Raw genomic sequence first — 26,077 nt, forward strand, 5'->3', positions numbered from 1 at the left:
CAACCATTTTGGAGAGAGATTTGGAATTATGCCCAAAGAGTTATATGTAACTCTTTCACCCAGCAATACCACTACTAGCTCTATGTTGAAATACGATTAGGGAAAAAGGAAAAGAACCTATATGTTCTAAAATGTTCATAGCAGCCCTCTTTGTGGCAGCAAAGAACTGGAAATTGCAAGGATGCCCATCAATTGGGGAATGCTGAATGAATTGTGGTATATGATTGTGATGCAATACTACTATGCTATAAGAAATGATGAGCTCAGTGATCTTAGAAAAACGTGGACAGACTTGCAATTTCCCAATTGATGGGAATCCCAGCAATTTCCAGAGGTGACATGACTCAAGGTCAAGAAATCTAAACTCTTGAGCAAATGTCTGCAAAACTTACAGTTAGCGAGTTCAACTCCATACTGTCTTCTCACCACTTAGACCTTGTTAAACCCTAACTCTAGGGTTTAACTCTCATCATCTAATTATTGTGATGCTAGTGAATGGAGGTAGAGGAAGTCACACATCCAACAGAACTGAACAGTATACTACATTCTCTCTTGGTGAATTCATCAGTTCACATGGGTAAATTATCTCTATGTAGATAGTCCACAGATCTATATAGCCAGCCCCAGTCTGTTTCTGGAATTCCAGTCAGGCATTACCAGCTATTTGTTAGACATTAGGTTTTCATTTTGTTGTCATATAGGAAATCTTTTACTTGATATATCCAATACACTACTCATCTTCCCTAATCCCCTGCCCGCCCCCCCCCCCAAACCTGCCTCTTTCTTTAAACTTCCCCATTTCTGTCAAGGGTACCACCATTCTTCCAGTTATGTAAATTTGCAGCATCAGTGTTATCCTCAACTCACTTTTCCTCACTCCAAGATATCTGATTAGTTGCAAAATCTTGCCATGTCTTACCTCCACATCATGTCTTGTATCTGACCCTTTCTCTTTATTCACATTACCACCATTTTAGACCATTCCTTAAGTGCATATAACTTTTCTGTTCAGTAAATTTCAGTGATTCCCTGTTGCCTTTAGACTTAGATATAAACTCCTCTGTGGCTTTTAAATCCTTTGACAGCTTCTCCCTAATCTACATTTCCAGCCTCATTATAAATTATTCCCCTCACTGTACCATATGGTTCAGCAGTACATTAATAGTGTCTTTACTTATATATGTACATACTATTTCACCTGGTAGAATATTAGCAGGTGTTGTTTCTTTCTTTCCTTTTTTTTGCCTTTATATCCTTAGGATGTAGCACAGTTCCCACTACATAGGCAAACATACTTAAATACACAGACTACAGATATATTATGTATACCATAAAACATATAAAGATAGAAATTAAGAAAGGATAATATAAAGATGAAATAGATAATATATTAAAATATTTTTATAAAAGATTTTAAAATAATTTTATTTCATGAATGGTAAAAGAAACCTTTTATTTTCACTAAAATCTTACTATTTTAGTGAGAAGAATGTGACTTGATTATTTTTACAAACCTTGCTAATGCTGTGTTACACTGATTCAGAAATTAGTTCTAAATTAATTTATTTAGATATTTCATTTTTATGGTCACAATAATTGAAAAAGATACCTCACAATGATACCTAAATCCAAATGGAAGAAGTACAGTGTTGGCTTCACTTTCTTGATCATGATACTTATTTTTCAGGCCCATCCACTAACAATGCAAAGTGTTTGTTTAAATTCAGTTAGTTAATTTCCATCTTTCCTGTTAACTAGTTCTTTAAAAGTAAACAGGTGTTGCATTTTTATATTTTTGATAAATGGGTTCAGACCTACTGAATCTATATTTGCAAGACTTTTAAACCCATGAGAAAACTGTTTCCAAGTTATTTTACTGTGCAAATATGAGATTCTTTTGGGTTAAATTTTTATTGATGTCTTTTGCTTATTTTACATTACCCATAATTTCCCTCAGCACCCCTCTCCCTCCTAAAAGAGCTATCCCATATAAAAAATAGTATTTTTTTTTTAAAGAAAAAAAGGGGAGGAAAAAAAATCAGTATAACTGATCAGTACATTGAAAAAGTCTAAACATATGTGCAAGTGTACAATACTTGTGAATTTCTGCAAAGAGGTGAGGTGGGAATATCTTTTCATATCTCTTCTTTCAACCTGTACTTGTTCTTTATAATTTTGTAATACTCACTTTTGAGTTTTGTGTGTAATTCTTATCATTTACATTGTTGTAGTCATGTATGTTGTTTTCTTAGCTCTACTAATTTTATTCTGTAATAGTTCAAATAGATCTTTTTATGCTTCTTTGAATTTATTACATCCTTCATTTGTTATAGCACAGTAATATTCTATTACATTCATGTACCACAGTTTGTTTAGCTCCAACTGATGGACATCTTTTTTTGTTTCTTTGCTGTGACAAAAAATGCTGCTATAAATGTTTTGATGGATATGGGGACATTCTTCTTATCAATGGCCTAGTAATGGAGTCACAGGGTCAAAGGGTATGTACATGATGTGAAGAGATTCAATAGGTGGGCATTCTTGATAATAGAAACCTAATTTTTAATGTTTTACTCTTTGTTATAGTCTATGATCACTGGCTAATATATCCATACAATATACATTTTTGGCAAGATTCATTGTTAATGATAGTGGATAAAAATTCACATTTCAAATAATTTCCTTAATAATTTTTGAAATTTTTGGCCTCTCTGTCATATCTGATTAGACTGTTATTGTTTTTTACCTGGTAATTTGGCTATCAAGAGCTAGGAGTCATTTTATTGCTATTTGTTTGTGCACATATTATTAGTATAGCAGTAAGCAAATTTTCTATGCAGGAATCTTTGAATGCCTCTTCCTCATCTTGTAATGGTTAGTTTAGTTAAAACTAGATAATGTTATATCTAAATCCAAGGACAAGCATAAACTGCAATATGTTACGATATGCTTTAAGACAAGGATGAATGAGGAAGCCACTGGTGTTCCCTTCCAAATTATGGAGTTCCCAATCTCTTGTCATGATATCTCAAGTACCATATTAAATGAGGGTACTAGTATCACTTTCTATATTAAATATTAGTAAAGCTTAGATTATATGTATATTTAGAATAAAAAAAAGAACTTATAATATTTTCTTCCTGTAACCCAATGGATTATCTTAGGCACTTCTTGGAATGTGTGTACTCTGGATATAATGGTACACTCAATAAACTCCAATGGCTCCATATTTCCTTTAGGATTAAATATGAATTACACTATTTAGCTTTTAAAGCTCTCTACAACTAGATGTTAATGTATCTTCCTAGCCTCATTACATATTATTCCCCTTCTTGCATTGTATATTTTAGCCAAATTGGCTTTCTTGCTGTTCCTCATACACAGTACTGATGTCCCCCATAAGTAAAAAGTTTTTGAGCACGTAAACTCGATGTCTATATTTTCCCATTTATGAATTAAATATGTGAACCACTGTGCTAATAATTAGGTGTTTTGTGAAACATACCTAAAATAGAAATTAAAAGAATGATATTAAGATAAGATAATATTTGATCTTAGAGTCAATAGAAAGCCACTGGAGTTTATAGAGTAGGGGAATACCATGGTCAGACCTATGCTTTAAGAAAATCATTTTGACAATTGTGTGGAAGATGGACTATAACGGAAAGAGATGAAGCAGGGAGACTAATTGCAGAGCCATTGCAATATTCTAGGTGAAAGATGATGAGGATCTATACTCGGGTCAGGTAGCTAGGTGGTACAGTGGTCTGCGCATTGGACTTGGAGTCAGGAACACATAAGTTCAAATCCAGCCTCAGGTATTTAATATCTGTAAAACCCTGGGCAAATCAGTTAACCTCTTTGTGTCTTTGTTTCTCATCTGTAAAATTAGGGTGATGGCAGTACCTATTTCCTAGGGTTGTTCTAAGGATCAAATGAGGTTTGTAAAAACACTTTATAGACCTTAGAGTACTATAGAAATGTTAGCTATTGTTATTGTTAAAATTATTAGGGTGGTGGCTATATGAGTAAAGAGAAGAAACAGATGTGAGAAATCTGGAGGTATAACTGACAAGATTTGACAATGGGATATGTGGATGTGGTCTGAGGTAAAGTGAGGAGAACAACATGGCAGAGTAGTTATGAAACCCTGTGTAACTGGAAGGATGTTGGCCTTCATGATCATAGAGAAGTTAGGAAGATGGGTAAGCTTTGGGGGAAAGGTGATAAAATGATATCTATGATCCAGATCCAAACCCTCTGTACCTGCTTATTTTTTGTGACTAACTCCTACAGTCATCTCATCCAAATTGATTTCAAAAAGTGGAAGATTTTATGCAAAATTAAAAATGGGGAGTAGAACTGTTGTTCCATGCTCACTGTGTCCCTAAATGCAGAGCCTGCCTTTCATGGAGTACCTGCCATAACCACAAGATGATCTGGGAGGCAGGGAATAGATAGAAACTCCTTCCACTAACATCTATGTAGCTGCTGTGGGTAACCGTTAATTTAGATTATAACAGCCATGAGGTGCAGCTCCAAAGAGTAAAGGCTTATACAGCAAAGGGAGAAGCAATGGAATTGGACAACATTGAGGGATGTGGTAGTTGTGTTTTCTGGGAGATAAGCCTTATATTGTCTTCTTCTGTTTGATCACTTTTAACATTTCAAAGTTAGACTTTTTAATTTTTAAAAAATTATCAAATGGACTTTTCTCCCTCCAACCTTCCTCTGAATTAATTTAAAAAAGCAATAAAACAAACAAACAAAAAACAACCTTATAACACATAAGCAAAACGCATTTCCATATTGGCTATGTATCATTTTGCATATTAGTGCATCCATCAGGAGGTGAATAGCATTGACATTCCTCTGGAATCATGATTGATCATTAAATTCTTAAGTACCAAAATTGTTTATTTTTAAATGTTAGTGTTATAGTATATATAATTTTACTGGTTGGCTTTGCTTCAGTCTGTCTTAGTCTACATACATCATTCCAGGTTTCTCTGAAACCATTTCTTAATTTCTTATAACCAAATGGTATTCCATTAAATTCATGTACCAAAAGTACATTAATGTACCTTTCAGTCAGTCAATCAGCAAACATGTGTTAAGCAATTCTACGTGCTAGATACTGTGTTAAGTGCTGAGGATACAAAAAAGAAACAAAAGGTAATCCCTACCTTCAGGGTGCTCACAATATAATGGGGGAGACAACAAGCAAACAGATATGTTCCAACAAGCTATAAAAACAGGAAATAAAAGAAGAAAGACCCTAGAATTAAGAGGGGTTGGGAAAGGCTTCCTGTAGAAAATGGGATTTTAGTTAGGACTTGAAAGAAACCAAAGAAGCCAGTAGGCAACGAGAAAAGAAACCATTCTGGATCTGGGGACGACCAGAGAAAATGCCCAGAGCCAAGAGATGGAATATCTTGTTTGTGGAATAGCCCAGAAACCAATGTCACTGGATCAAGAGTACATGTCAGGAAATAAGGTGTAAAAAGATTGGCAAGGTAGAAGGGGGCTGGTTATGAAGGGTGCTGAATGCTGAACAACAAATACAAAAATATTTTATCTTGGAGGTGATAAGGATCCACTGGAGTTCATCACGTAGAGGGGTGACATGGTTGGAACTGCACTTGAGGAGAATCACTTTGGCTCCTGAATGGAGGATAGATTGGAGTGGGGGAAAGACTTGAGGCAAGCAGAACAACCCAGAAGGCTCTTGCAGTCATCCAAGTGTGAGGTGATAAGGGCTTGCACACAGTGAAGGCTGCGGTATCAGAGGTGAGAAGACATATTCAAGAGATGTTGCAGAGGTGAAATTGACCTAGCTTGGCAAAATTTTATATGGAGGTGAGAGGTAGTGAGAAGTCAGGCATGACACCTGTGTTTCAAGCCAGAGTGATGACGGGATTAGGGGAAGGGCAGGGATTGTGTTGCCTTAACAGTAATAGGAAACTTGGGAGGGGGAAAGATTTTAGGGGGAAAAGATAATAAGTTCTGTTTTGGATATGTTGAATTTAGGATATCCACTGAACATCCAGTTTGAGATGTCTGAAAGGCAATCAGAGATTCGAGATTGGATATCAGAGAGAGGTTAGGGCCAGGGTAGGTAGATTTGAGAATGATACTGGTTTTCCCACAGCCTATCATTTTCTCTTTTTGACAACTTTGCCCATCTGATGTGTGTGAGTTAGAAACTCAGTGTTGCTTTAATTTGTATTTTTCTAACTAATAGTGAAATTTGGAGTATTTTTTCAGATGGTTATAAAAAACTTAGATTACTCCTTTGAGAATTGCCTCATGTCTTTTGGAAAACCTCCATTATTCTTATCTATTTGAACCAATTCCATAGTGTCATGTAAATGAGATTTTCATCAGAGAACCTTGCTGTGAAGATTTTTTCCCTAGTTCACTGCTTCCCTTCTAAACTTCGCTGATTTGAATTTGTGTAAAATTTTTAAATTTTATGCATTTAACTCCTGCTTATTCTCTTATTTTTTCTCTTCTCTTTCCTCCTCAAACCCTTTTTACATAGATGAAAAGTATAAAACACAAATGTTGCTCATCAACAATGCTCTATGGTAGTGATTCCCAACATTTTTTGTTTCTCTAAATCCCTTTCAAAAAGGACAACAAATTGTGTTGTGAAGCTCCTATGGGGGGCAGCGAGGTGGCGCAGTGGATAGAGTTCTGGCCTTGGAGTTAGTAGGACCCGAGTTCAAATTTGGCCTCAGACACTTGATACTTACTAACTATGTGACTCTGGACAGGTCACTTAATCCTGATTGCCTCACCAAAAAGCAAAAAAAAAAAGCCCCTATGGTACTTTGTTATTCATTGTATTTTGCAGTTATGTAATACAAATGTTAAAGAATTAATCCCTATTAAATAATTTTTAGCATGAACTCTTTGGGGTTGTGAACCACCAAGTGGGAGCCACTGTCTGTGCTTGCCTTAAACAGCTTTCACTTCTGTATTCCTCTTTTCTTCCCCTTATTCAGACCCAAATAATAGCTCTATACCTTTGTCTCTTCCTTCCTTTTTTCTTCCCTTTTCACCCCTCTTCATGATCCTCCCCTGTGAAATTGAGTTTTTTTCTTTTTTTACTTATGACTGATCCTTCTCTTAATCTCCTTTCTCTTTTATTCTCTCCTCTCCCTGTTGAGCTTAATGCATTTCTACAATAATTTCTTTGTGTTTGTGTGAGTTTGCATGTTACACTCTCTTTTGATCAGTTCAGATGAAATTGAAGTTCAAGTGGTAGCCAGCCTCCCCGTACTTGTTTGTAGACATCTACTTGTACCCGACAAATTATATGTCTCCCTCCCCTTTCATTCCCTAGTGTATCCTTTTATTCCCTTCCTGTTCCTTTCTGTTAAGATCGTCAAAACATAACAAAAATCACTCACAGACCTTCTATTTTATTTGACTTCCTCTATGATGACATCACAGTTTTTAAGGGATGCTACTATCATTCCCCATTAAAATAGAAACATTTCATCCTTATATTTTCCTTTTTGCTTACCTGTAATTTTTATCTTTCTCTTTATTCCTGTGTTTGTAAACACGTTTTTAATCAGCTCTGTTCTTTTCATCAAGAATGCTCAGAAATCCTCCATTTCATTAAAGGTGTGTTTTTTTTCCTGTACAATTATACTCAGTCTTTTTGGGTGAGTTCTTGGCTGTAACCCTTTATCTTTTGCCATTTGCAATATAACATTCCATGTTCTCAGCTCCTTTATAAAGAAAGCTGCCAAATCTTGTATTACACTTACTGTGGTTCCTTAGTCTTTGAATTCTTTCTGGATATTTGCAGTATTTTTCCTTTGACCTGGAAGCCCTAGATTTTGACCATAATGTTCCTGTGAGTTTTCATCTTAGAGTTTCAGAAGGTGCTTGGTTGACTAGTGTTATTTCATGTAAAGAATAACACTTACTCTATCTACCCCCCCCCATGCATACATACCAATAAAAAGATGTTTTTCTTGATTATTTTATTGGACACTTTTGTTTTTAAATCACCATTCCCAAATATACAGCTTCATTTCCCCTTACCTAGTGAGTCATCCCTTGTCACAAAGATTTTAAAAGAAACAAGGGGAAAAAGAAATTTTCAAAACTAACTAATATTTCAAACTTGTTTGACAGTATATGCAATGTTCTATTTCCATAGTTCTCTACCTCTACAATGTAAGGAGCAAGATTTATTTTCTCAAGTCTTCTACAGGGTCAATCTTGATTGTTATAAATACACAGCATTCTGTTTCAGGTTTTTTTGTTGTTCTTTCCATTCACATTGCTTTAGTCATTTTTTCAATCATCTTCTTGTTTCTGATTATTTTACTCCATATCAGTTCATGAATGTCTTCCCAGCTGTCTCTGAGTTCTTCATATTCTTTATTTCTTACAATGTAATTATATTCCATTCCATTCATTTGTTGCTAGTTTATTTAGCTATTCCCCAGTTGATGAGCATCTACTTTGTTCCCAGTTCTTTACTACTACTAAAATTGCTGCTATCAATAATTTGGTGTATGAGACCTTTTTTTCTGTCTTTTAATTTATAGAGTATAGTATGGGCATTTTAGTTATTTTTCTTTCTTTCTTTTTAAAGCATAGTTCCAAATTGTTTTCATAATGTTGGACCAATTAACTCTACCCATAGTGTATCAGTGTATCTATGCCTATCTTCTGGTAGTCCCACGAATGGATATTAGTCTTATTTTTTGTCATCTTTGACAGTTTTCTAGGTGTGAGGTAAAACATCAGTTTGTTTACTTTACATTTCTCTTATTCAACACATATTTTGAGAAGATAATTTCCCTGTAAAATTTCCATTCCTCATTTTTCCCTTATATTGAAAGCCCATAAAAATATCTCTCTTCCCAAGGTAGACAGACAATCCACAAATTTGTAGAGGGGTCGCAATTAAATTAAAGGAGTCAGAACTACCTACTGCTAGCTTGGGTGGAATGAAGGGGAGTACCAGCTGTCTGTGTATAGTAAGGTCATTAACTTATTATAGTAAAGATTAAAATCAATGCCAAATTGAGCAACTGATGTTACCATAATATTTATTGAGATTTTATAGATGGTTATTTTGTATAAATAGACATTAAGTTGTATTTCTCAAGTCTTGGGAACAGAGAAGTTTTCTTAATTGTCATTTTTTTTCTACTCATAGGTATTTTCATGTAGAAGTAATATGAATAAACATCTCTTGACCCATGGAGATAAGAAGTATACTTGTGAGATCTGTGGACGCAAATTCTTCCGGGTAGATGTGCTTAGGGATCATATTCATGTTCATTTTAAGGTATTTGTTCACATTATTTTCCATGCCTTTTTTGTTGGGGATTATTGCCTGATTTGGTAGCATTCTGAAATAATTATCAGCCTTGTTTAGATTAATATTGTTAAAAAAAATTTAATATCTTTATTATATTATCCACATTTTGCATTATATCGATCTTCCCTATCCCTTCCTAGGAGCTATCCCATATAATCTCTGTTCATACATATCTTCCTAGATTTCTCTGAAATTTTCTCTTTTTTATAGCACAATAGGATTCCATTACCCCTTTCCCTAAATGAAGGACACCCCCCCCCCAGTTTCCAATTCATTGCCACTATAAAAAGAGCTATTATAAATATTTTGTATGTATGGGTTTTCTTCTTTTCTTTAATTTCTTTGGGTCTAGTGGTATTTCTGGGTCAAAGGATATACATAGTTTATTAACTTTTTTGAAATAGTTGCAGATTAGCACAGGCTTTCAGTGGTTACATTCTAATAATGTGATCATTTAAAAAAGGATGGTTGGTACCCACAAATAACACTTCTACAAATCTGATCCTACTCTTCAAAGAAAATAAATGGATAGACATTAAAAGGGAAGCATTTGAATCATTTTTCCAAAAGATCCATGAGGTGAGTATTTGAAAATGGACCAAGAAGAGACTTCTTCAAGAGGAACCAAGATGGAGTAGATGAATACTCAGCTGAGTTCTCCCAATATTCCCTTCAAAAATCTTCACCAGATCTTACCCTCAATTTATTCCCTCAATTTATCATTTTTCTCTTCCCTTTTTCGACCAAACTTCTAGAAAAAGCTATCTATCACTGCTTTCGATTCCTGTCCTCTCACTTTTTTTTTTTTAGCCCTTTGAAATCTGGCTTCGTAGCACTAGACTGACACTGCTGTCTCCAAAGTTAGCAATTGTCTCTAAATTGTCAGATCTCATGGCTTTTTTTGAGTATCATCTTATTTGATCCTGTTGACCGCTTCTTATTCCCAGATAACCTCTTCTCTTTGGGCTTTCACAACACTGCTCTCTCTTGGTTCTCTTACTTGTATGACCATGCCATTCTCAGTCTCCTTAAGTGGCTCCATGTCACACCCTGAAATGGAGAGGTTCCTTAAGGTTCTGTCCTAGGCTCCTTATTCTTCTCTCTAGACTCTCTGTCTCTGTGACTTCTTCAGCTGTCTCGAGTTTATCATCTCTATGTCATTGACTTCCAGATCTATAATCTATAATCATGTCCTAAGCTTCAGTCCTCTATCTGGACTACCTATTGGACATTTCAAACTGAATATCCTCAATTGCTAGTGCCCTCCCTCTTAAACTACCCTGTATTTAACTTTTTATTTATTTGTATTTATTCTCTTTCTATGTAGTCTGTTTATATGTATATGTGAATTTGTAAGCTGCTTGCAAATAGGGATTATTCATTTCTTTATATTTGTATTCCCAACACTTAGTATAATGTCTGACATGTAGTATGTTCTCATTAAACATTTGTTGATTAATTAGCAATCTCTTCTAGTTTTGTGTCCTCTAAAAACTTGATAAGCCTACTCTCTATATTTTCTATTTAAGTTTACTATGTTGCCTCTCTTTTAACAAATATGTTCTAGAATTTTATACAGGATCAAGGTTAAATGCTCACCAAAGTAATGTTTGCAGACTCCACCACCTACCCTCTTTTGAATATCAGAATTATATAAGTCCTTCTCCAATCCTATAACATCTCTCTTATTTGCTACAATTCTCTATAATTGTAGAGATTTAAGTGGCACAGTGGCAAGAGTGCTGGGCCTATAATATAGTCAGGAAGACTTGGGTTCAAAGTCAGCCTCATTCACTTTCTGTGTGACATTGGGTATCACTTAACCTCCTTTTGTCTCAGTTTCTTAAATTGTAATGAGCCCCCACCTTTCAGGGTTGGTGTGAGGATCAAATGATATATTTGTAAAGTGCTTAGCACAGTGCCTGCCACTTAGTAGATGCTATGTAAATGCTCACTGTTATTACAGGGTTGTTTTTTTTTAAATCAACAAAATGACCTCAGCAATCACATCAGTTAGTTCTTTCATTATCCTGAGATGTAGTTCATCTAAGCCTGGTGTCTTAAACTCATCAAAGGTAGCTCTATGCCTTCTTACAATCTTCTCAGCTATCCTAGATTTCAATTCCCCAGTAGCCATTTTTATTCTAATCTATCCTTTCCGGTCTGAAGCAAATTCTCCTTGGCAGAGAAGTACTTTGATAATAAAACGGATCTATGATCTCTTCAATATCATTATATTTTCTAATATTGCTGATTTATAGCTCATCTATGAAATATCTTCCATAAATTATCCACAAAGTATCGACTCACATCCCTAGGGCTCTCTTCTAAATCTCTTGATAATTGCATGGGCTACCTTTCAGTTATCCCTTACTTTGGTTACAGTATGTCTTTTCTGGTCACCAGCTCTCTGATAAGAATCTCTATGGCACTCCTCTATAATTCTGTATTGATTATTTATATGAATTTATACCCATTATGTGCATTCTGTTGCCCTCTGAGTGAGTTTTATTGTTTTTTAGAAAACCATGTAGCTCTTTCCTTGTAGCCATACAGCATCACCAGAAGGATATTGGTGTTTAAAAAATGAGACCTACAATCACCCAAAAGATTACATCTTTTCACATAGGAAAATCCATGTGGGTAAATGACATCTTTTGTCCAAATTTTGAGATGCAGTTCAATGGACTAGTTTGTCCATTGGCAGAAAAAATAGAAACAAAGTAAGAGTTGAATAGTTCTATCTTCCCTTCTTTGTCTGTTACCTGTTCCAACTAATGTTATCCCTTTTTTGTTCTTTCTTTTAAAAAAATCTTAACTTTTAAAATTATTCTTACCATTAATCCACAAGTGTAGTTTATTTTGAGCATTAGCACTCCATTTTCCCTTTCTTAGAGTGCTACATTTTCCTTTTGTGATCATACTCATCTATCTGTTCTTACTTCTATCTTCTATACATATCATTTAAAATAAGCTATTTTTAGTTTTTTGTGTATCCACATTGGTTTCTCTAAATAGCTCTCTTTTTTCCCTCTCATTAGAATTATTTGCTTGTCTGATTAAAATTATACCCTTCTAAGTTTTCTAAGCTTCTTGGATTGACTTCTGTAGAAAACTGGGTTATGCTTTTGGACAGAAAACTTAGACTATAATCAAAACTAAGAAGAATCAAGAACATTAGGTAAACTGAAGATGATAGCATTTTATTCACTCAGTGAGCACTGATCCTTGAAGATTGAAGGAATTCAGCGGGGCAGCTAGGTGGCTCAGTGGATAGAACACTAGGTCAGGAGTCAAATCCAGCCTCAGATACTTACTAGCTGTGTGACCCTAGGCAAGTCACTTAACTCCAGTTGCCTCTCCCCCCCCCGCCAAAAAAAGTTCAAAGACTATTCTGTTCCCTATCCTAATAATTTCATTTTACAGTGGCTTCAGTGAACTTGTCCTAATTACTTTCTCTGTCGCCAGTTTTCAAATTTAAGCTACTAAAATTTTATTGGATAGCTGAAAGAATTTTTATTTTTAAGCACAAGTTAAGACTCTGGTTTTCCAGGATAAGTTTTAAAGATGCATTTCCAGAGAAAATTTTCAAAAAGATAGTGTGGTAATTAGAATCATAGAGCAGGAAGGCCCTCCAAGGTTATCTTATCTAGAGATTCTTAACCTTTTGGTATCATAGACTTCTTTGGAACTCTCTTGAAGCCTATAGATTCCTTAGAATAATGTTTGTTACCTACATTTATAATTAAAGGAAATGCTAAATTTCAATTAGTTATTAAAAATAAACATGTAATTTTTTTTTCTGATACAAGTTTGTAGAACCCCATGAAATCTATCCATGGACCCTTTTGGCATCTATGTAGCATTAATGCCAGCTGCATGAAGATTAAAGATTTTGAAAACTAGTCTCCTTCTACTGGTAACAATAAACTGGTTCTTTCTTTTCCAGGACATTGCATTAATGGATGACCACCAGAGGGAAGAATTCATTGGTAAAATTGGTATTTCATCAGAAGAAAATGACAACTCTGATGAAAGTGCAGACTCAGAGCCTCACAAGTATAGCTGCAAACGGTGCCAGGTAAGATATAATTTTCTATTTAAACTCTTGTGCTTGTATTACCTTGAATGGAAACTTTTCATTCAGGTGCCAAAGATAATCAGAATAGATTACCTGATGTTTTGGTGGTAATAAAACATGAGAGATCTAACTTTCTCACAAATTAATGTACACTAAACCCATTTTTTTTCATAACCAACTACTTGATATGGAAAACTTTAGGTGTACCTCTACCATTCTTCCCCCCCAGTTGGCAACCTAGTTCTGCAAAAATTAAGGCAAATACTCACCTATCAAAGCTCCTTAATCCAGGTGAAGTGTCTGAGTCTCCAGTGATGGGAGCAAGATGAAGATTATGGCTGATTTGTGGGCAACATGGTAAGGAGATGGCCAGGAAATATACCAGCTATACCTAAGTATAAATAGAGCATACATCTAAATTAGAGGACATATATCTAAATACATGTTAAAATATGAGCAGTAGATATTCTTTCATTTGGACTTTTTTCTGTGTATGGACAGGCCAAATATTTTTCAGTGATTGCAAACAGAATTATCTGGAAGACCTCACTCACTATTTAAAATTAATCTGTCTTCAATTTAGACTCTGTACTGGATTGCTTCCATTGAATTGGCAAATATCTTTGGCAAGCATACATCTCACTGTTTAATGTTTATTTTCAGAGGGTCATTGAACAGGGTTATTTCTGCTATAACATTATTCAAGAAATTTCAGATGATGTTGGTGTATAGATAAGATACACTCAGTTGTAAAAAGAGACTTATTCTACTTAATCAAATGCCTTTTTTTAATCAAACAAGCACAGCAGGATTCTCTACAGCTTTTAGTTAATTATGAAATAGTAAAAATGTTGTTGACTATGACTTAAGGTTTACTTGCTCCCTACTGATGCTCTTATCCAGTATGCCCTCAGTACATACCCAGTTGACCTGTATATAAGATAATTACTGATATTCTCTTGTTCACCTTTTTCAGTATTTGCAAAATCTAGTTTGGTGTTTTCCCCATCTTGAGATACATTATATATTGGTCCCTCAATATTCTCACTGTTGTATGTCTCCTGTATATATTCTTGGTTTTTGTTGTCTTTTGTGCCATTCTATCTCCTCTATAAGGACATTTGGGTCTGTGATTTTATGGTCCAAGTGCAGTGGTTCTATCATTTTTGATGGAGAAAAGAGTTTGTCAAAAAAAATTTTTTTTTTCATAAGAACTTTTAATTTTCCTTCTGTTTGTAGATTGCTTTCCATTTTCATCCTTGGGTGCTCCTAGGATGTCTTTCCTTAGATCTCTCGCCAAATTTTCTTTAAACTGTCTTTTATCCTGCACTGTTTCTCTCTGTTTTATGAGATGATATTGCTCATTATCCTCCATCATCTTTTCCATAATGTTTTTAACCTAACTCTGGGTGTTTTTAAGAAAAAAAGATAAAAGAGGTGGAGAATTAAAAAACTATAATTTTCCCAACTTCTTTCCCATCCATTCTCTAAAAAAGCTTCTTCTGTTCATATCTTTTGAAATACTGGACCCATTACTTCCTATTCCCAGCTGCTCCTAAGATACAGAGAGAGCTGAATCACCTATCCCAAAATTCCTGAAACAATTGTTGGGGTCCTCATCTCCCAACTCCTCCATCTCCTCAAGTAGGGGAACATAAGTCAGTTACATCAAGCATAGAATACTGGTGATAAAAACACTCCCTCTTTCTCACTATCCTTCTTTTCTTTGTAAAGGGAGAGCAAGGAACAATGATATAGAAAAGTTGTTTTTTTTTTAATAGGATAGACAGAAACACACAGTTAATGAATTGTGAATGGGATGAACCCACCTATAAAATATGATAGCAGAAAAAAGAATCCAACAAAATATGTTTGTTACAGGAAGCATTTAAAATATAAAGATATATTCAGTATAACTATGTGTTTAGAATTAAAATAACGGACTGGAGCAAAATACAGTATTCTTTAGCTGAACTCAAAAAGCACAGTAGCAATTTTAATGTTAGACAAGATAACAGCAAAAATAGGCATGATTGAAAGACATAGAGAAACTATTTTATACAGTGAATTAATAGGAATACTTATAAAGGTAGCGAAACACATATGGCATAGCATCAGGATACTTAAAGGAAAAGCTAAATGAGTTATATAGGGAGAAACCGATAATAAAACTATCATTAATGAAGGATCTCAATATATCCCTTTCTGAGCTAAACAAAAATAAGCAAAAACTTTTTTAAAGTTAAAAATATGAATACAATTTGAAAAAAGTTAGATATGATAGCTCTCTATTGATTATTGAATGGGAACAGAAAAGAGTATACATATTTTTCAGTTGCAAGTAAATTTATATATAAACTATTTTACAGTTTTTACAATTATTATTTGCAAAAATTGACTATGCATTTAGGGCATAAAAAAACAAAGGCATGAGAAAGTAGAAACAAACAAAAAAAAGAGCAAATAATATGCTTTGATCTGCATTCAGACTCTATAGTTTTTTTTTCTGGATGTGGACATCATTTGCTATCATGAGTCTTTTGGAGTTGTCTAAAGCATCACATTTCAAGAAATGGTAACAGAAAATTTCTCAGATACCTTAGAACTAGAGAGCAAAGCAGAAATTGAAAGAATCTACCAGTCACTTCATGAATGGAAGCACAAGATCAGAACTCCCAGGAACATTACAGCCAAAGTTGAAAGTTCCAAGGCAAACAAAAAAATACTGCAAGCAGGCAGAAAGAATTCAAGTGCTGAGGAGTGATCACCTAAGATGTGGCAGACAACACTTCTTAAGCAACAGAGATCTTGGAATATGATATTTGAGAAGGGTAAAGGATCTAGGCTTATGATAAAAAAATAACTTACCTAGCCAAATTGAGTATAATTGTGCGGGGGAGAAAATGAATCTTTAATGAAATTTAGAACTACAGGCATCTGTGCTGAGAAAACCAGAGCTAAAGAGAAGTTTTGACATACAAACATAAGAGTCAAGAGAAGCATAAAAAGGTAAATATGAGCAAGCAATTATGAGGAATTAAACAAGGTTTAACTGTTTACATTCTTATATGGGGTGATAGTACATGCAATCATTGAGAACTCTATTTTCATCAGAGGAGCATAAAGGTAGTCTAATTAGACAGAATGCCTGGGAGTGATTCTGCTGTGTTTTAATGATTTCAAAAGAAGGATGGAAAGAGTGGAGAAGAGGAACACAGTGGAAGAGGGGAGAAGGGATAAGAAAACTAGAGGAAATTATCCCACATAAATGGGGTATACAAGTAGAAGTCTATACAGTAAAATAGGGCAGGGGGGGGAAGAGAGGAACACTTGAACCTCCCTGTCATCTGTTAAAAAAAGGAGAGAATACACACACACGGTTGGGTAGGAAAATACATCTTACACAATAGAGAAATAGGAGGAAAAGGAGTTCATGGAAAAGGCAGGGGGAGGGGCATTCAGAAGAAGTCTAGATTAAGGGAAGGATTAGTCAGAAGCAATACAAACTCTTAAAGAGGGGGGAAAGAGAAGGAAAAGTATAATAGAATAGGATTTAGTGAAATTTAGTTAACAATAGGATGTGAATAGGATGAACTCACCCATAAAACCAGAAGAGATAGCAAAATGGATTAGAAACCAGAATCAATATTTTGTTTTTAATAAACATACTTTAAACAGAAAGATACAAACACATTTAATGTAAGGGGCTGGAGCAGAATCTATTATGCTTCAGCTAAAATAAAAAATGCAGGGGTAACTTAAGCAAAATAAGTCTAATTAAAAGAAATAGAGAAACAACATTCTGCCAAAAAGTATGAGTGAGTTAATATCAATACTATACATATATGGAATAGCACCTACATTCTTAAATGAAAAATGAGTTATAAAAACAGATTGTGAAATATAATAGTCAGGATCTCAATTTACATCTCTCAGACCTAAATCAGTCTTTAAAAGGGGGTTGGGTGGAAGCAGTTAAGGATCTGAATGGAATTTTAGAAAAATTAACTGTTATAGACCTATGGAGAATATTGAATGGGAGTAGAGATGTTTCTGAGTTGTGCTTGTCACCTTCACAAAAACTGATCATGTATTAGTGCATACTAACCTCACAAACAAATGCAGAAAAGTAGAATATTAAATGCATCTTTTACTGGCCATAATGCAGTAAAAATTACATTCAATAAAGAGTCTTTGAAGAAAAGATAAAAAATTAATTAGAAACTAAATACTAATATTAAATAATGGATTGGCCAAAGAACAAACCATTAATAATTTCATCAAATCAATCAATCATTAATCAATAATTTCTTCAAAGATAATGGTATTTTGGTATGCAACCAAATCAGTCCTTAGGGGAAAATTTTATATCTCTAGACACTTTGAAAGAGGGGGGAAAAAGAGCAGATAATGAATTTATATCTGGAAATGTTTTCTTGAAAAAAGAAAGGTGAGAAACAATAGATCAAGGAATTGGACATGCAACTAAAAAAAAAAACTAGAAAACCATCCAATTAAAAAATTCAATTGAACACCAAAATAGAAATCCTAAAAATCAAAGGAGAAATTAAGAAAACTGAAAGCAAAAGTCCCAATGAATAAATAAAACTAGGGGCTGTTTAAGAAAAATTTATATTTGAAGAGAAAGAAGAAAATCAAATGACCAGTATCAAAAATGAAAAACGTGAATTTACAACCAATGAAAAAGAAATAAAAGCAATTATTAGGAGATATAAGTAAAGAAGGGGTCCTATCAAATTCCTTCTATGACACAAATAAAATTTTGATACTTAAACCAGGGAGAGTCAAAATGGAAAAAGAAAACTATAGACCAATATCCCTTATGAATATTGATATAAAATTACAAATAAAATACTAGCAAGGAGTCCACAACTGTATATCACAAAGATCATATACTATGCCTAGGTTGGATTTATATCAGGAAGGAATGGTTGGTTCAATATTAGAAAAACTATAAATATAACTGACCATATTTTTATCAAAAGGAACCAAAATTGAGCTATTTTTCAATATTTAAATGGTCAAAGGATATGAATAGTTTTCAAGGAAAGAAATCTGAGTTATCAGATTAGAGAAAAAAATTCTCTAAACTAAAGCAGTTCTAATGTTTCACCTCACTCCAATTGATTGGGAACACTCTTTACAGACTATAACAATCATTCTTGTAAAAACCAAGATCAAGATATGTAGTGAGAATAAGCTAGAGACCATTTCATAAGATTCAGGGATAAAGCAAGAATGTTCATTACTACCACTATTATTCAATACATACATTATAGAAATGTGAATCAGTATGAAGACAAAAAAAAAGGAAATTGAGGAAATATTGTTAGGCAAAGGAGAAAGAAACAAAATTAACACTTTTGATGATAAAGATTATATCCCCATTTCCCACAAGCTACACTGCTTTTAGACTTCTTTGAACCTCCTTGTTAATCGTTAGCAAATCTCATTGTCCTGCAAGACTGAATCTACCTAGTATTCACATCTCCGCAGTACCCTCTGCCCTTCTGATTAGATTCTCTGAATAGAGGGCAGGGCCATGAACTCCAGGGTCTCTGTTTAATAAGAGACTTAGCAGTCTTCTCCCGATTTCCTACAAATTACACTGCTTTTGGACGTCTTTGGACTTCTCCATCATGCCCCCTTACTAATTCTCCTCCTCCACCTGCTTTTCAGCTTCCTTCAATTGTTCTTTTCCCCCATTAAACTATAATCTTCTCAAGAGCAGGAGCTATCTTTTTTTTTTTAAACTTGTATTTATATCTCCAGTGCTTAGCATAGTGCCTAGCACTTAGTAGGCACTTAATAAATATTTGTTGACTGACTAAAAATATAGGGATGGTTTACTTAGAGCAGGGCTTCTTAAACTTTTTCCACTTGTAGCCCCTTCAGTGCTTCTTAAACTGGGGCACGACCCACAGTTTAAGAAGTGCTGACTTAGAGCACCTGTAGAGTCAAGTAAAAAATTAACCAGAGCAAATAGTAATTTCAGCAAAGTTATAGAACCCAAATTAAATCCATACAAATAATCAGCATTTCTGTCTATTACCAGCAAAATTCAGCAGAAAGAAAAAGGGAAATTCTATTTAAAATAACTATAAAATATTTAAAATACTTAGGAGTCTCCTTACCAAGATAGACACAGAAACTAAATGAATACAACTCTAAAACACTGTTTATGAAAATAAACCTCAATAACTGGAGCTATATTACACTGAGACAATATTATAAAAATGACAATTTAACCTAAATTAACTTACTAAATTAGCATTGTATCAAGTATAGTCAACAAGCATTTATCCAGTACCCAGGGATTCCCTTAAAGGGCTAGAAAAAATAAAAACAAAATTCAGTTGGAGGAACAAAAGTATTCTCAAGAGAAATAGTAAAAAAAAAAAAAAAAAAAAGTAGGAAGAGGGCCTCACAGTATTAGATATTAGATCTCAAACTATTCCACAAAGCAGTGATCATCAAAACAATTTTATATTGGTTAAGAAATAGAGAGATGGCTCAGTGGGCTAGATTAGGTACGTATTTTTCATGAGTGTTGAAATTTGTAGCACAATAGGTTAATCCTTCCTTTATATGTTTTTAACACAACCTGTATTGCATAAAGATGGAGTAGGTATCCTAGAAAACTACATTACTCTAAAATCTGCTTAGGTTGCATATAATGATGCCAGAAATGTCACCACTACTAATTCACTCATTTAGGTTAAATTGGAAATTCAGTATTAAAATACAGGGTGACCCCCAGTATCTTTATAATGATATAAACATATTAAACTTCAGTTAGTTACATCTTAGAGTGGATTTACCAGATTTATTAGCAAATCTATAACCTAATGAGACATGACAGGTATTTTTTTTTTCTATGCAATGATTGGAGAGAAAGGGATATAATATGGGGTAAACTTAGGAAGAACAGATCTAAATCAGATCTACATTGATAGATCCTAAGCTCTAAGGGGCATTGATGATGACATTGTGAGGTAAGGAGGTACCAAAAGAATGTAAAAAGGGGAAATGGAACGGTACAGAAGATAAACTTACAATCCATGTCCTTTTGTGTCCTAATTGTCTCTTTACTTAGAGTTAAAGAGAACAAGACTTAGACTCAAAGATGCAGTTATGTCTTAGAAGTCGCCTTGCAGGCTGAAGCCATTTCACCTATATAAGAGAATCTGTATTCTCCACTTGCCTGCCTGGGTCTGCAATTTAACATTTCTTTAACAAAAAAAGGGTAGATTTTCTGTACATTAGGGTGTAAGACATTAAAATTTTTCCTACCTTTTCTATTCTTTGCCTCTTCATATATTATTGCTACATTCCACAGCTAACATTTGGCAGAGGGAAAGAGTACCTCAAGCACATCATGGAGGTCCACAAGGAGAAAGGCTATGGCTGTAGTATCTGCAACAGACGATTCGCCCTTAAAGCGACTTATCATGCACATATGGTTATTCACCGGGAGAACCTTCCTGATCCCAATGTACAGAAGTAAGGCCTTTTGTGACAAAATGTTGCCTCCTAATGGTTGTTCTGTAGTCCCTGCTGGAATTGTGGTTGAGAGGAATGGCTATATTTCTATATTAATAAATACTTTATTGAGTAATTTGCAGGACCCCAACATTTTTCTCAAAGTTTTGTGGCTAATGCACACATTTATTCACTTTATATACAGATAATTATAATTCTTAAACACCGCAGGAACAGATTAAGTTAGTCATATACATTCCTGACAGTATAGTATTTATGCTTATTTAGATGAAATTTGAAAAATCTGTTTAATATCTTGTTTACTTTGTCTTCAGTTAATAAATGAAATTTCTGTTTTATTGCAAATTACTAAAATAATGGCTATATGTGAGCTCACTGTCCAATAGGCTGTTCTCTTGTTTCAGGTACATTCATCCATGTGAAATTTGTGGAAGGATTTTTAATAGCATAGGAAACTTGGAACGACATAAGCTCATACACACAGGTAGTATATTTATTCCTATAGCTCCAGTCTGCCTATTTCTAATATTAACTCATTCCTTAACTGTTTAATTATGATCTTATTGGGAAAATTGTTTAGCAACCTACTGTGAGCTATAAGGATAACTAATAATACATTTAAATAGCATTTTAAGGTTTGTAAAAATTCCTCAGATCAACTCTTTGAAGTAGGCAATGTAAATATTCTTCTTCTTTTTTTTTTTTGGTTGGGCAATGGGGGTTAAGTGACTTGCCCAGGGTCACACAGCTAGTAAGTGATATGTGTCTGAGGTTGGATTTGAACTCAGGTCCTCCTGAATCCAGGGTCAGTGCTCTATCCACTGCGCCACCTAGCTGCCCCCCAATGTAAATATTCTTATTCCCATTTTACAGAAGAGGAAGCTGAGACTGTCAAAGATTAAGTGACATGACTGCCTTCACAAAACTAATAAGTATCAGAGGCAAATCTCTGAAACCTCTCTAAAGTTCTCTCTGGAGACTGAATCCCTTAGCTTAAAATACTGTGCTGTTTTTTTATACATGTTGAAGAATTAACCCAGCATTTGTGGCCAAGACATTTCTCTTTATTATAATTGCATTTGCAATGGGAGAGACACTCAAACACAGACACAGCATCTTAGTGTTACCAAGAAGCTCTGCTGTGTGTCTGGGTGAGGCAAATAATTTTTATAATCTTGTGGAAACAAAATTAAATGAGGGAAGTACAGAGTTAGCAGGGTGAGGGGGGAACAACTTTTAGGAAATTGATGAGAGTCAATTAGCTTGGTGACCAAGGAGGTTTTTGGTAATATTCTGAGGAAGGTAAAATATTAATACATAATTGATTACAGCATTCTAAGCAAGTGGTTTTCCATTGTTTTAACAAAGGAGCAAGGTTTTTAATGAGAAAAGTTTCTAATACTGGTAGACCTTTCAAGCTGTGTCAAGCTCCCCAGAAGCACAACAAAATGAAATTCCACATTATCCCTCTTTTTTATGCTTATAGGGTACAAATGTCATTACTCTGAAAATCAGGGACAAATGACTCTGTAAAAGTCAAAGACAACAAGGTACACATAATTTCTTTGGTAGAGATTATTGCTAGTAGTTGCCTGGCAGAAGGAATAAGAAAGGCAGCAACTACTAACTACATCCTCAAAGATTAGGACATTGATGCAGGTAAGGAAAGTGAAGTTGTCTTTCATGACCCACTTCCTGGCTTTTGGAGGCCTGGCTAGTTACCCACCCAGATGAACTGATCTTTTTTTCATGACTATCTATAAGGCTTTCAAGGGAGGAAGAGGTATAGATCCAGTATTGTCCTCATAGGGCACAGAACTCCCATGGCTAACTAGGATATCATGTCCATGTCCATGTCTGGGAGATAAGGAGTACGGCAAGATTTCCCTGTTCCTGTTTGGACAGATTTAGACCTTTGGCAACTTGCTAAATGAAAGTCACAAAGATGTTACCAGTCCAAGGCTTGAAAGTTCATTTGTGCCATCCCATCAGGTTAATGGTAGATCTGGTGGCTCCTCAGGAACAGGGACATTTTTGCATTATGTGATACAAATCCATGTGGAAACACCTTCCCACTTTGCCAACATAGTCACAGTAATGAAAAGTGGGTTATGGGACCTTCGATCAGGATTTCAGGGAATTCTGACTCTCATGGACTTTCATGTGAACCCTATCAAGTAGGTTCATAAGGATAGCAGTGGTCTTCTGATCCTTTGGCATAGCACATTGTACCTGTATATTGTACTTGTATATGGAAGTATCATATCATTAGAGCATTAACAGTAATTTAAGATGTCACCAACTACTGTAGGTCTGAAAAATAGCTACTATTAAAATTTTAATGTAGAACAAATCCAGTTTTCCTAATGGTAAGGTACCTATCTGGCTTTTAAAATTTCGTTTCAGCAAAATTTCTGCTGTCCCATTTAAATTCCATTTTGTCATTTTCTTGCCCCTGAAGCTTAGTCTCAGGACAGTGGAACTGTTAGGTCAGTAGTACCTTAGAACTGAGTTCCTTTATAATTTGTACTTTAAATTGAATATCTCTGTCATTGCTGATATGTTTATCTCATGAGGCAAATTATCAAATCTAGGAATTAGTTTTCTCAGAAATATTTCACTGATTAACTGTTACTGTGCTTCTGCACCAGGATAGACCAACATATCCTGAACAATTGGAAAAATTATCATTAAATTATATTCATTCTTATTCAGGGCTCTATCTTTCTAAGGGTTAATTAATCATGTATATAGAAGAGAAGGTAGGAGAAAAACATGTGCTAGTATTCAACCATGAAAAGAATAGTTAAAACTTTTAACTTTTTCTCGTATTAGTTCTAGTTTTTCTCTGGCCATCATTTTGTATTAACTTAATTGTTTGGGCTTAATTTTTCTCCCTGCAGTTTCTCAAGCACATTATTTCTCATTGCTTCTCTCCCTCTTAAAAGGTACACTTTTGTTTTGATTTAGAACATTCCTAGAGTTGTCCTTAGTATAAAATTAATACTATTTAAAAATGGACAGATTCAAGTACTATGCAGAATCAATAAACCAACAAGCCTTTTGAGGAAGCAGAGCTACCTCCCTCGCTTTGTACAAAATCCTATTCACACAATACTCTAGCCAATACAATAGAAGTGATAGCCATCCATAGCTGACAAAAATGCTTTAACTAGGTTATTTGGAACAAAATATACATAACACAAATCAGACACTGCTGAGTTTGTGTAGGGTCAGGACTCACAATCTTGAATGACAACCATCAAAACCCTCCAACCCATCTCACACATCTACCTTACAATAACCAGAACCAAAACAAGCTAACAGACTAGCCAGCTTCCTCAGGAAACTTGTGTTTTATGAGGCAAGTTGGTTATCAGAAGACTAAAATCATGATTGTAAAGAAGGAAGTGGTGCACTAACCAGATTTGTCACTAATTAATTCAGCTTTCAGACCCGAGTACATATTTTCAACATGTCTATCTCATTAGCTAGTTTTGTGGCTTACTCATTAATTTGAATTTTGATGTTTAATTTAAATTTGATTTATTTTTTTAAAGGTGTAAAAAGTCATGCATGTGAGCAATGTGGTAAATCCTTTGCCAGAAAAGATATGCTTAAAGAACACATGAGAGTACATGATAACATCAGGGAATACTTATGTGCAGAATGTGGAAAAGGTAGGTATGTCATTCTATTTAATGTAATTCACTTACAGTGCATGCATTAAGTAAACAGTGGAGGAAGTAAACAGTGGTGCTAATCTAGTACAGATGTGGTGAAGTACTTTCTTCACTGTCACCCCTCTCTACTTTAGCCTCATTTAACTTTGACCTTGACTTGAAGCAATTGGTAAAATAAGAGTTGCTGAATTTTCCCTTCTCCTTAGCTAGCCAAAATGCTGTTTGTGACAGGTACTTGATCATAGTCCAGGAGGCTGAGAAAAAACAATTTCCTTAGTCAATAGACATACACATATCTGACATTCAAGGTCTGCTTATTTTGGGAAACACCTCCTTCAGTTCCACTTCTCGATCTTTTCCTCCTAACAATAGTTAGAAATTACTTCAAAGACTTTTGTTCCCTATGCTAGCTAGATAGTGTCACAATTCAGCCAAAAATCATTATAATGGTCCCTGAAATAGCAGATTGGCTTGTTTTCATTCTTAGTAAAGAAATGTAGTGAACTCATATTAATTCAAACTCTACTACTTTAGTTTTATAATTCTTATGAGTGCTAAGCTAAAGTTAGTCTTTTCACTATCATTGAGAAAGGTTGATGAAGCAGATAATTGGGGGACTGTGCCATGCAATTACTAGTATGATAAATAGAAGGGCAAATATTTATCTATGTGAAAGGAAAAAAAAAATAAGCCAAATGATTTTTTAAGCCATGTAAGAGTACTCCTTGATAACAGTGATGGCCTTTAATATGCAAAGATGATGCTATTGATGTCTGGCCTTTGAAAAAAGGAAAGCTATTACTCAGAGGCAATAGTTTTCAACTAGCCACTGACACATTTAAAATCAAATGGCATAACTGTAAGCAGAGACTATTACTCCTCAGGCTAATGTTCTCTAGGTTTGTTTTTTTCTATGTAGGCACTGACTTGATTTATTTACAGCCCATGAATGCCAAAAGTAATGACATGTCATTTCTTTCTTTTAAACTAGTCTATAATTGAGACTTTTATGAATTCAAATTGTTGAGGTTATAGTTACATATATATTTAAAATCTACATGATCATCTCTGAAGTTAATTTTAAAAGTTTAATATTAAAATATGCATAATGGAATTTTCTTGAGTTTAACCACCTCATTGCTTTTTAATGCTGTTTCCTTTTTAAATTAATATTGGGTTTTGTTTTCTTGAAAATACAAATAAAATTCTGAGAACTTTTAAAGCTACTTTTATTATTGCTTAACCTAATGACAGATACTTTAAACATATAGTCCTAGGGTTAAAATGTAGGTTTTTGATGTCACTAACTTAATAACTTTGTACCGGCATTGTCAGTTCAAGGTGGGGTAAAAGATTTGATAAATTTGAATTATACCACAGACTAGGTACCCTTAGAAGTTAGGTGTAAGAATTCATTCTTGCTACCAGTCT

The 26,077-nt window shown here is 34.4% G+C and overlaps 1 protein-coding gene and 1 long non-coding RNA gene across 2 annotated transcripts in view; one reads left to right on the forward strand and one right to left on the reverse strand.

Annotated features, from left to right (window-relative positions):
- Positions 1–26,077, forward strand: part of PRDM15 (PR/SET domain 15) — a 169,835-nt gene that overhangs the window by 117,939 nt on the left and 25,819 nt on the right. The window contains exons 13-17 of the mRNA XM_027843599.1: positions 9,194–9,325; positions 13,308–13,439; positions 20,800–20,963; positions 21,368–21,447; positions 24,524–24,643. Coding sequence (XP_027699400.1) covers positions 9,194–9,325; positions 13,308–13,439; positions 20,800–20,963; positions 21,368–21,447; positions 24,524–24,643 — 628 coding nt within the window. The remainder of the gene's footprint in view (positions 1–9,193; positions 9,326–13,307; positions 13,440–20,799; positions 20,964–21,367; positions 21,448–24,523; positions 24,644–26,077) is intronic.
- LOC114029241 overlaps positions 1–26,077 on the reverse strand; it is a 61,072-nt gene that overhangs the window by 2,465 nt on the left and 32,530 nt on the right. Inside the window, exon 2 of the long non-coding RNA XR_003567459.1 lies at positions 13,709–13,830. This is a non-coding gene — a long non-coding RNA (uncharacterized LOC114029241). The remainder of the gene's footprint in view (positions 1–13,708; positions 13,831–26,077) is intronic.

Source organism: Vombatus ursinus, unplaced genomic scaffold, assembly GCF_900497805.2.
Source record: "Vombatus ursinus unplaced genomic scaffold, bare-nosed wombat genome assembly UNPS02014924.1, whole genome shotgun sequence".
Taxonomy (NCBI): domain Eukaryota; kingdom Metazoa; phylum Chordata; class Mammalia; order Diprotodontia; family Vombatidae; genus Vombatus; species Vombatus ursinus.